General features: G+C 42.8%; 1 protein-coding gene across 2 annotated transcripts in view; it reads right to left on the reverse strand.

Annotated features, from left to right (window-relative positions):
- necab2 (N-terminal EF-hand calcium binding protein 2) overlaps positions 1–9,485 on the reverse strand; it is a 137,911-nt gene extending 128,426 nt beyond the window's left edge. The window contains exons 1-2 of one of the 2 annotated variants that reach the window (XM_030096063.1): positions 9,112–9,485; positions 2,430–2,454 (exon numbers count right to left, since the gene is read on the reverse strand). In XM_030096063.1, the coding sequence (XP_029951923.1) occupies positions 2,430–2,454; positions 9,112–9,438 (352 nt within the window). In that variant the 5' untranslated portion in view covers positions 9,439–9,485. The remainder of the gene's footprint in view (positions 1–2,429; positions 2,455–9,111) is intronic. The other variant, XM_030096062.1, reaches the window with a different exon arrangement.
- Positions 9,486–12,105: the final 2,620 nt, after the last annotated feature.

The raw sequence follows: 12,105 nt of genomic DNA on the forward strand, positions 1-12,105 counted from the left end.
AACACATGCTAAACCGGCCGTCCGCAGGAATTGCATTCACTGTAGATTCATCTGTGTCCACACACAGTCTCTGGCTTGCTGTTTCAGCAGCTGAGGGGCATCAGGACCGGCCCTGAGATCTGCAGTGTGAATGTAAAGACAGAACTCAGCCAATTAAACCTCAATTACTGCCCAGTTGTCAGCGATATGATACTCTCTTACGCCCTCGCTCTGCTCGTCTTCGGCTACTGGCCTGCTCTTTCTTTTAGGCTCTGCCACCTTCTGCCTCTCCTTCTGTCAATCTCTCCCTTCCCTGCACCTCCTTTTTCTTTTTTAACAATTCTCTGCTCCCCCCCCCCCCCTTCAGCATCTCCCTCCTCTTCTCTCTCACTCATTAAAACAGTTCCCTGGTCTTCTCTCGGGAGAGAGGAGGAGGAGGGTAAAAATAGCTCCTCTCCAGCTTTATGCTCACTGGTTCTTTCTCTTCAGCCTGTGTTCCATACATCAAATAACAATATCTCCATAATAACTACCACCTCTGCTTCCCGCTCACTCTCCCTTCTGCAGCAGCAGCTTACTCAAATGCATGCTTTAAGGGTGCTGCTTCTTTTTGCAGGTGTGCGTGTGTGTGTGTGTGTGTGTGTGTGTGTGTGTGTGTGTGTGTTTCCAGCTGCAGTGACGTTGTTGAAGCACCCCAGGAGACTGTTTTGCAGAAACTTTCACACAGTCCGAGGCCGACTGAGAAAGAGCTGCAAACACAACTGGGCCGCGATGGAGGGCGAGATCAGCGTGAAATGAAAATGTAAATTTGTCTATAACTGCTGTTGTGTATCAGAGCGGTGGGTAATTAAGTTGTGCGAGCATTTAAAAGGCTGACAGCTGATGCCAAAGCCTGCTGTAAAGCCACAATCAATTTTAACCCCAAGTGAGATAAAAATGTCACGATGATGGTGGCAGATGAATTTTCTTTAAAAAAAAAAAAAAAAAAATTGTTTATGTTCGCTGGTCTGTAACTGCATCTCCGCCCCGACTGAACGATGACCGCATAAACCATCATAGTGTGCACTAAAGTGAACAGATACCTTCGTCACAGACATAAATCTGAGAACTATAGCTGTGCTGGAGGGAAAGCAAATGAATAATCAGCTGCGATAACAGAGAAATCAATGCACACATTCACACATTCACACACACGGAAATGCTGCTTCCATGCAGTTCATGCACATTGCATTGACTTGAGAGGTACTGAGTTGACTTATATTTCTTTTCTCCTACTAAACTAATGGAGATATATACACACACACACACACACACACATGGTGGAACAGCAAATGGCCATCTGGTGGCTATGAAAGCAAAGCTTTTTTCTGCTGTCTCCTCATTAGTTAAATTCATTTCTGTGGACGGCACATTGATAGGACAAACCAGGCACACAGGCAAAGGCTAAGGAAGGAAGGATGGCGCAGGAGGAGGGGGAGAAGAAGAGATGTAGAGAGAGGAAACAGCACTACATGTCATGCCAGGAGGTATAAACAAACTGCTCACTGGCACAACTTCACAGTGATATAAACTTTCCCCTCTGAAAACACTTTAATGCCTCAACATGCTAAAAATACAGCTCGCTGCAGCAGCAGAGGCTCACACAGACACAGACGCAGTTCAGCACTTCTCTGCTTCACAAAACGCTTCAGAGACAATAAATCTCTTGTCAGGGCCGTCTGCAAACCCTCAAGGACACAATAAACGAGGAAAACATTGTTTTACATGCAACTGAAAACATGAACTTCTGTAATAGTCTTGAAAGATATATCACTGGGAAGCCTTTCTTACAGCGTGCAACACATCTGAAATAACTTATCCTATGTAAACCTTTAATGGCTACAACTAAAACTGATGATTAACTGCCCCCAGTCTAAAACTGAATCAGCTGTACAGTGTTAAAAGGATATGCATGACCAACTGATGCACAAGATTCCCTAAATTAAAATATTTTTATCTTTAGTAATTTTGTAAATAAGTTCACTCTTTTGCTTTTTTCCCTCTTTTTGGCATATGTTGAGCATAAAACTCAATGACTGCAGATATTATGATCACAGCAAGAAAGACAACCAATCAAGTATAACTGTAGGTTTTGAATTTTCTTTCATCCAAATCATATTTTAGCTATTCTTTAACAATCTGACATAATAATTAATTCAGGAATATAAGCTCCTTGGCATTGGTTGTCCGTCTGCATTTATGAGCACAGCATATGTGCTTCTGTAAAAGTGTGAAATCTCGAGACACAAATGCAATCAGGTGGAAAACATGCTGTTTAGTGCTATATTACAATATATTGAATGTCTGATCGTACTGCATTAACGGAATACATTATAGAAATGAGCCATTCCAGCTGTGTTTTCTCTTCAAGTCTGCAGAGACCAATTAGGAAAAAGATTATTTTCTCTTACCGTCTTTGTCGGCTCTTCTGAATATCTGTAGAGAAAGAGAAAAAAAATTGTGCCGTTAGTGTCACTTAGAGTATCTGTGATGAGCTGTGGGAGAATAGACAAGATGAAGGCTTTCAAGTCAAAGTTGGTATTACATAAGTTACGCATATAGGTAGACATAATGATATTAAGTGTTGTAAATATTTAATCCACTGAGTAATGAAACTAATCATTGAAAACCATTAAAATACTGTTCTTTTTTCTAGTGTGGCTTCAGAATTATAGCAGTGTATCATCTGCATAATGACACATTGTACCTGTACTGTAGAGCCAAGTGGACCAGAGACTCATAAAAAATGCAAAAAAGAATCAACATTGAACCCTGAGGACCACCACAGCAGACAGTTATGGTCATGTATATGTCATTTTGGCTTAAGAGGGAGGATGAAAAGACTTGCAGTCTCATAATACTGAGTGGCAAAATGTTCCAAGAACCCACTATGTTGATAATTCTATTTTTACACTGGTTCACTCTCTTGCCATTTATTTGCTTGGGAGCCTGTCAACTGTAAGACAAGACAGGCCAGGTTAATAAAAAGTCAATAAACAGCATGTCAGAAACCCAAACATGGTAATTTTTTTTAGCTCACATAAGATTGGGGGTATTAGAGTCCTTAAACAACCAAAAATGTATTTTAAAGCTTGAAGAAGACGAATCTTGACGCAAATAGTTACCGTGATAGATATGCTACAATTCTTTGCTCCCAATCTGTCCCTTCTGAATAAAACACATTGGTGAAAGCGCTTTTTCCCCATTATGTTAAAACAAGTTTTATCTATTAATCGAACCACTAGTTCACAACTTCATTACATTCTAAAATGATAACGCATTGGCCACTCAGCTGAACTGGTGGAGAAGTGATGTGACGCTTTATCTCTTGGCCAAATATCTATAACAAAGAAAACAAAGCTACAATTCTGCAATGAGTTGCTTTTGAAAGTAATTTTCTTCATAAGACAACAAAATACCTGATTTGAGTGAGAACAGCTTTTCTAGAAAAGGAGTGTGTTGTAAGTCCGAGAGAGAGCATAAGGTTGCATCAGTGAAAACTGAAACTGTACATCTGAAACTACTTTAAATTCTCTCCATTCTGCCACAGGTTACTATGAAGACCCGTGCAAACAAAACATCGCTGTCCTCTACTGGAGACAAAGTTCCACCTCATATCTCCTGAAGAGCTGTGAACACTTACATGTTTTACCTTGTTGTCTTTTGACTGAAAATACAAGTAAAAAGCATCTCAGTGCAACAACTGCGGTTGAGTAGAGCACACAGAAACAGATCGCTTTTCCAATTTCAGTTTGGTTGAAAGGTGACTTCTTCAGATTCAACTGAACTTTTACCGTAACAGTGCCCAAGGAAAAAGAAGAAAAAGAAAAAAGCGAATTATTTCTTTTGATTATAATAATGCACTTTAATAGGAAAGGGAAATTAAAGCATTTTAATGGTCTCGATTGCACTGTGACCAGAGAAGTCTTTAAGTAACAAAGCACTGTTTTATCTTCTACACTCTAAATTTGTGCTGATGGAGCCAACCCCAGCTCACCATCAGTGCTAAAACTACACCAAATCTGGGCATTAAAGCTCTGGTTAACCCTGATCAGCCCACAAGGGGGCAATAACAATGAATGGTAGGAGTTCATGAAGTCACATGCTGATTTCAATGAGTAATCTGTTCAGACCATCAGTCCATCGCAGGATAAACACACAAAACCAGACATTTATTTACATTCACACTTTCCGCCAATTAAGAGCCACAGATTAGCCTCAAATGCATGTTTTTTCACTATTTGAGGAAATCAGAAAACCAATGCATGTACAGGGAGAACATACATGTAAAATCCTGCAGTAGGGCAGTGGTTTAAACCACAGCATCACCATGCAGCCCATTTTAGATATCCCAGATTATATATGCTCTAGTCTCCAAAATTACTTTTTTGCAGCAAATGTGAACGAGAAATCTGTTCAATCGTGACTTGCTGAGAGCAATTTCACACTGCAGCAAGTTTTGTAGAGGAAGGACTCAAACACCCAACACATGAAACAAAACACTGAAGCCAAAGTTTTCCTCACAGTTGCAGGAACAGATAAACACTGATTATGATCCCATTGAGCGAGAGTCACTCACACTGAAATGAGGCTGGAAAGAATTGCTCTCACAATTTAGAACAAACACAAACTACCGCAAAAAAAGAAAAGAAAAGAAATGAAAGCTGAACAGTTGAACTACAAGCAACTGATGTAGATAATCAAGAGAGCAGGGTGGAAACACCTGGAGGTGACAGTTAAATAGAAAATTCCTAAGCCATGCATACTTCAAATAATTTATACAAATTCTTCACTGCATTAGTTAAAAACTTGGTGCAACAATGATATGTTGAGTCTACCATCTTCATCTCTTCTAAAGTGCCTGATTTACTCAAGAAACTAAAAACTGGCTGCCAATGTGTGCCTGGTTTCTGGAGTTATGCAACAAATCTGCAAACAAGTCAATGTGTTGCATTCTGAGAGTGAAGCCGATGCAGTTCGCTACTGAAATGAGATTTGCACACGGATATCCTGACGTGCACAAAAATACATTTACAGCTGAGGTGACAGATGATTAAACATGAGTAATCCGCTGAATTTCTAACTAATTCTCAGGAGTAAAAACGGTCCAAGAAAGAGAGCGGCTGGTAATGGAAATGATCAGTCTACCATGCACTTCACAGATTGAACCTATACAGCCGTACAGGCAAGCCACATGAATACATCTCGAGAAAAAGTATGAGGGGTGATGGTGTGTGATGAGGCTTATTAGAGCCTGAAAAGTTTGTGTGGCAGAGAATTTAAAAAAATCCCAGGCAAAACAAAGCCGCTGATGTACAGCTGATTGATGATTACTCGCCGTGCGCCCCTTCGCCACGCTGGGTTCATTTAGAGCTTCAGTGAAAGCTTCCTTCCCGATGGATCAGGAAGTGTCAGGTCGAATACTTTCATCAGTGTTTCAGAGAGGAGTGCCAGAAAAAAACAACACAGCTACCGCGAGGTGGAAGAAGAGAGAAAAGATTCAACGCAGGGACAGTGAGAAGTGAATGGGAGACACCTGGAAATAAAATACACTGGGAGCTATTAAATGAATTATTTTACATTTCACCTCAAAAAATGTGATATGTTTTAACAGTGATTTGAAAAACGTGAGCTGTGGCCCCCTGGTGGTCTGTAGAAGTGTTGCAGGTGGACCTCAAAAGGTCATATGAAAAGTACATGAGAAGTTTTCAGTATTCAATGTTGCAACTAAGTTTGTATTCTAACAAAAATAAACACATATACGCAACTCAAATTTACTGTAACTGACGACATCAGGTGATTAAATTGTTGTCAAATTGTCATTGTTCATTTTTCTAATATTCACTCGGTTTTGGCCTTGAAGCTGCTGTTCCATTGAAAGCTGTGGTTCCCTCTTGCTATGAATGTGAAGCAGACTTCAACACAACAGCAGACTGCGGCCTGTCCACTGTTTGAAGATCATCTCTTCCATTTGAGCAACAAGTGTTGCAGAAAAGTGAAGGATTGATTTTTTTTTTCCAATTATCAATATTTATGGATGTCTTCTTTGAACGTCAGTCAATCAGGTTCAGGTTTTAATTTTGGGTGGGACAATTTTAGGATATTCTTCAGTGGAGTTCAGGAATAAATGTGGAATAACAGAATGTTTTTTATAAAGTTGTTCACTGGTAACTAACCGGTACTGCTAGTAAGAACAGAAAGTTATGGCAGAGACCAATACTGAAACCGCCTCCAGTGCAACTCACCAGGCCCAGCGAGTGTAGGAGGTCCATGTGATTAACAAAATTAACAAATTGCTAATTTAACAATATGACACTTTAAATGTAAACATGTTAAATTAGCAGTTTGTTAAAAGTGAAAATGTGTTCTAAAAAAACACAAAACACAAAAACAAAACATTTGGATTTTATGAGGTCAGTCCCCTCGAGATCAAATTGGGGCATATGTGGCCCTGAGTTGGAATTAATTTGACCCTCCTGCAGTACAGGGGGAGGGAATGCATTCTGAGGATGGAAGAGTGGCTTTCCCATCATGCACCAAGGCCTAAGGTATTTCAAAGTGGTGCACTCAGTCACTTCATCACATTTTGAAATATTGCTGAACACAAGAGCAGCTCTGTTTGGGGTTGGAGGCTCTGTGACTTTGCATTTTTGCAGTCGTGCAGCCATAACTTTGAGGCAGCATTGCAAGATGATCAGGAAAAACTGCCGACACTATAATATTTCCACACTAATTATGCTTTCAAGGAACAAACTGTGCACAAACCAGTGTGGAGATTCTTGCACTGCAAGTTTATGGCCTGCCAAACTCAAAATAAGTGGCGCATTTACACAGCGGCTGCAGCCATCTGCAGGTCGGACTGAAAATCATTAGCCACCGAGAGCAGTGCACGTTCCAAATGACAGGCCGGTTTGCATTGTTCTGCTTTCCAGCTGCACCCTGGGGTGCTCTCAACTTCACAGAGAAAGAGGCAACTCTGGAGCTGCTGGAGAAAGACAAGCTTACAGAGACGGGGGAGACACTGCGGTGAGGAGGCGGCGAGTGTTTGTAGAAAGAGTTGTAACAGAAATGCAGAGTGAAGAGAAAACGGGAGACAGCAGAAGAAAGGGGCTGCAAGAAGTCGACAAAATAGAAACAGAAGACAGAGAGAGAGAGAGAGAGAGAGAGAGAGAGAGAGAGAGAAAGAGAGAGAGAGCGGTGCAATCCATCTCGTAACCTTATTAAGAATGGATGTTTCTGAGGAGAGAAGAGTGAGGGAAGACAAGAAGGATATGGAGGAAACGAGGAGAGGAGAGGAGGGGAGGGGAGGAGAGAAGAGGACAAAGGATGAGAAGAGTTTAGAGGAGGAGCGCCGGGGTTAAGATGAATGTGAGGCGAGAAAGAGCAAAGGAGGGAAAACAAGCAGGCAAAGGGTCTAATGAGGGAAATGCGGCTTACACACACACACACACACACACACACACACACACACCACTCTAAGCCCTTTGGTGGAGACTTCCTCACCATAATAATGCCGGGGTCAATAATACTGGAAAATGGCAAAACGATTAACATTTCAAAGTTCAAGGCGAGGCAGAAAGCGAGCCGCCAGAGAAAATGCCAGGATGAGCTCACGGTCGATGTCGGGAGGTGTTTATTTCAGACGTCAAGTGTGAGTATAGCTCAGATGTCACGATCAGGGCAGGAGGCACAAAGGCAACAAAGAAGAAACAACCCAAAAACTTCATTGGAAAAGGAAGAAATGAAGTTTAAAAAATGCATAAAGAGACACTTAGACTCATCTAACAAGGCAGAAATGTAGAGGTACACCACAGGTCTAGCAAAAACACATTCACGAAGCACAAGCATGCACAGGGAGAACATGCATACTTCACACGGACCAGGACTTGAACTTGGAAGAGTCTCAGTGTGAGGCAAGAGTGTAAACCACTTCACCATGAGCAGCTCTGATGCTTCATCCTCATTACCAAACTTCCAATTTATGACCACTTTTTGTTGTACAGTACTGTGGAGTAACTCCAGACCTGATCAAAAGAGGCGTGCTGGAAACATCACCTTAAAACTTTGATCATTTCCTTATTGACTCCCCATCTCTGATCATCAGCCACTAAAACCAAGCATTTAATTGATTTTGGGATTGAGTTTGGAGCAGGCCTCCAGCTGCCTTCTGTGTACCTCACTTTTGTTTTTTTGTTCAACTAACTGAAACAATGCATCCTAAATGGACAATATCATCTCCACATTGGAGTCATCATCTTCGGCATCATCAAACCAGGCTACACCTCTTCTACAATCTCCCAGAGAACTGGTTTACTAGGGTACTAGGATTAGCCCTCTGGTCTAATTAGTTTCTTATGGACCCCTTCTTTATCACCCAATCAGTCTATCTAGGCCGTGGTCAGGGTGGACACGCTGAACTACTTTCTCTTTTGTTTTACACCCCATTAAAAAAGCATCAGCACATCTCCGGGGACGACGTTTAGAAGGGCTGTGATGAAAAATCACCCAATAGTATTGATGAGTTGACCTAAATCAACACTGCGCTGCGCAAGTGCCACTTCCAATGCAGAGATCACCCACCGGAGAGCGCGTTAGAGAGAAATAAATAAATTACGGCGGGATGAGGGGGGAAGATTTAGCTTTGGCTGTCACGCAGGGGTCGATAACAATACGGGAGTGAGACGATTTCATTAATAATGAAAAAGCTGTGATAAAATTGGCACGGCTTCAGCTGCTGTGCGTAAAAACGTGAAGCTGCACCTCACAGATATGACTCCAGGATGAATTATGGAGGAGTGATTTACAATCTGACTCGAGCTGGAGACTCACCTGAAGGGCTTAAAGTGCACTGATGTTTTTATTGGGGAGGCGGGGGAAATTAAAGTGCGAAATAAGCGGAGCGCGTTCAGGAGGAACCGGAGAGAGACCGGCGGGATCCCGGACACCCACGTGCCTCTCGGCGAGTGTCAATTAACCGGGGGGGGGAGGACAACACGTCTTCCCAGCCAAACAGGAGTTACCAGCTCGGATCGGAACCTCGCCTCCGTGCGTAAGTGCGCACTGCGCCGCAGCCCGGCGCGTCTCCATACTCACATCCAGAATAACGGAGATGCCTCTGCGCGGTTCCGGGGCGAAGAACTGCTCCTGAGCCACGGCCACCTCCTCCTTGCTGGAGGCGTACTCCCGGCTGGAGATGTTCTTGTTGTCGCTCATTTTGGTGACGATCCAGCGGACGAGCCCGTCGATTCCACCGGGCTGGGCGCCGCTGTTTCCGGACTGCGCTGCCGTCGCGGACTCGCTGTCCTGACCGGCTACGGGTTTCGGCTGGTCGCGGCTTTCCTGGGCTCGAAGTTTGGCTTGTTCTTTGTTGAGCAGTTTGTGGACTCCGTCCCTACAGTAGCGCGCTGCCTGCTCACACATCCTTTTGCTGCGGAGCGCTCATGCTGCGCTCTATGGGGGAGAGAGAGGAGCCCCCACCCCCCAGCTCCCCTCTTACATCACAGCAGCACCCACTCCAAAACACACCCACCCTCCCCTCATACCCGACAGACACATCCCCGACGCCCAGCATCACAAACACATTTCAATTTGTGCACTTTAGTTAATTTACATATTATATTATATTATGCGTTGTTTATGATTTTATCCTCTTAAAACAGCGGTTCTCAATCTGGGGTGCGTGTCCACTTTGTGGGCTGGAGTGGGGGGGAGAGTCAGACTTCAGGCTTTTCCTATAAGGTTGTGAAAATTGGATTTTCTGAGAAAACCAGGTAAGACACAATAAAGAATTTGACAAACATATTTTTTTAAAGGAGCCTGATGTTGGTTTCAGTTAATGAAGTGATCCCCAATCCTGATCAGAGCCTTTCCTGCATGTTTTTATGTCTGTCCCTGCTTTAACACACATGATTAAAAGGGGCAGTTTTCCATTGAGCTTCCTTCCAAACTTGGCCTTGATGCATTAGATTAGATTGAGGTGTTGAAGTAAAAAAAAACAAAAAACATGCAAGGTCCACAATACAAAGACTGTGAACTACTGCAATGTTTTGGTGCAGGGATTTTAGATGGAATCCTGGGGAAGTTTGAAGGGGAACAAACGCGAATCCACAGCCCTAAAATGTGAAAATTCAGAGGTTATTGTTTGATCAAGGCTCTAGATGTGAGTGACACATGCACTCATACCGGAGTGAAGCAGCAGATCACTTCCATTAGAAATGAAGCCCTTTGGTCTGAGCCTGTGGCCTCTGAGGGTTTTAGACGTCATCCTGCTTCAACACAGCTCCTAAGAAAACCCAATAAGGAGGCCCTCACTGCCATCAGGTGTGTTGCAGACCTGACCATGCAGGACAGGGATCCTCTCAGGACTGGAGATGTACAGTCACATCCACTCAGCTTTTTATTGTTCATGTCTCAACGACAATCCAGCTTCCCGTCACAAACACACAGCAGGACCATCGGTCCGGCGGGTTCTGTGTGGCTTGCTGTGCTGCAAAGGGAGGATCAGAGGTCGTCCCCCCTCCTCCTCCTGGAGTAAAAAGGGGGTGTCTCTTGACCTGTCACTCCACCTCCTCATTACAGGTTCACCTGATGTGGCAGATCTAACCTTTGGTAATGAGCGGCTCCCCCAGCTCTGCCCTTTCCGCCAGGTTTCCTCGTGCCGCGTGTTCAACAGCACACCGGGCGGTTTGGACAAATTAACTCCTGCTGCAGAGTTTCCACTTTAACACGGAGGTTATCAAGATGGCCAAAAGGGACAAAAAGCCAGGGAAATCATGCTCCTCCTCAGAGGCCGAGTGGGTGAAATCACTTGACGTGATTGCCCCCATGTGGAAATGAGCCTGCTATGACAGCCAGGTACACGTTTATCCCATCTGCAGAATTAATTCAGTGAATTATTAAATATTCCCAAATTCGTTTGTGCCAACTAATTATTTGAAGCAAGGGGGGAAATCCTGGTCTGTATTTTTTTTTTTGGCATTGATATTTAGAGTGAAAGCTTTGAATAAAAAATGTGTCGACCCACGCGAGTGGAAAAACAACAAATACAGAGGTTCAGGTCTTTAAAGGATTCATTTCAGCATCTCTCTCTGTCCTCCACTTTAACGCAGATATTTAGGTTGATCTAAAAATGGCATGACTCCACATTAAGGTGCAGCATGTATTTTTTTAATTCTGAGAGAATAAATGATTCTGGCATGAGCAGTAAAGATGAGAAGTTGTTTACACACTGAACCAGAGAAATGTTATCATAAAAATGGAAGTGAAAAAAGCCAGATTGCACGGCTCTGCAGTGTTCCAGGCTAAATTTAAATAAGCCTCCTTCATGCAGGATGGAAGCAAGTAAACCAGCCAATGTTTTCTTTCTTTAATAAATGCATTTGATTTCAAGCTCAGTGGTTGCATGATATTGTTTTTAACCACTTTCATTCTCAGTTATTTCCTGAAACAATAAGAAATGTCTTTTATTTCTTGATCTTTAAGGCTCCTTGTACAAGATCCACCAGCAGCGGTCTGTGGGGATACAGTCGAACGGCTCCTCAGAGACGCTGTGAAGGGGGAAGACATGTTCGCCAAGAATTCTTCAGGACATAATGATTTCATCTCTCTCTTCCAGCAGCCGCTGAGGCTGGACACAAACCTCGACACTGACCTCTGACCTTCCCTCGTACCTGGAGACACACTGTCACCCTGGGTTGACCACAATGAAACCTGGACAAGACAGATATGAAATAAAATATAAGATGACCATAGAGCCAGTAAATTAAATTCTGATTTTAACTTTAGAGATCCTCAAATATAAAAAAAAACACTTGACAGGATTTCATGTGGACACTTTTCATTATAATAGTTCCAAGATTGTTTATTATATCTAGAAAATTAATTTAAAAAAAATGCTACACGTGCACCTCAAGATTCACCAGCATCACACACATTTCTAATATAAGCCTCTCAGTCAAAAACACATGGTAACATTAAAGAGCTGCCAGAAGCAGAAAGTTTAAGATTATTTTAGAAAGCAGGGCAGAAACACTCAATGATTGAAGAAGTTTGTGTTGCTGTTTTTCTAAAATCTGCACAATAATTTCA

Source organism: Salarias fasciatus, chromosome 7 (genome assembly GCF_902148845.1).
Source record: "Salarias fasciatus chromosome 7, fSalaFa1.1, whole genome shotgun sequence".
NCBI lineage: Eukaryota > Metazoa > Chordata > Actinopteri > Blenniiformes > Blenniidae > Salarias > Salarias fasciatus.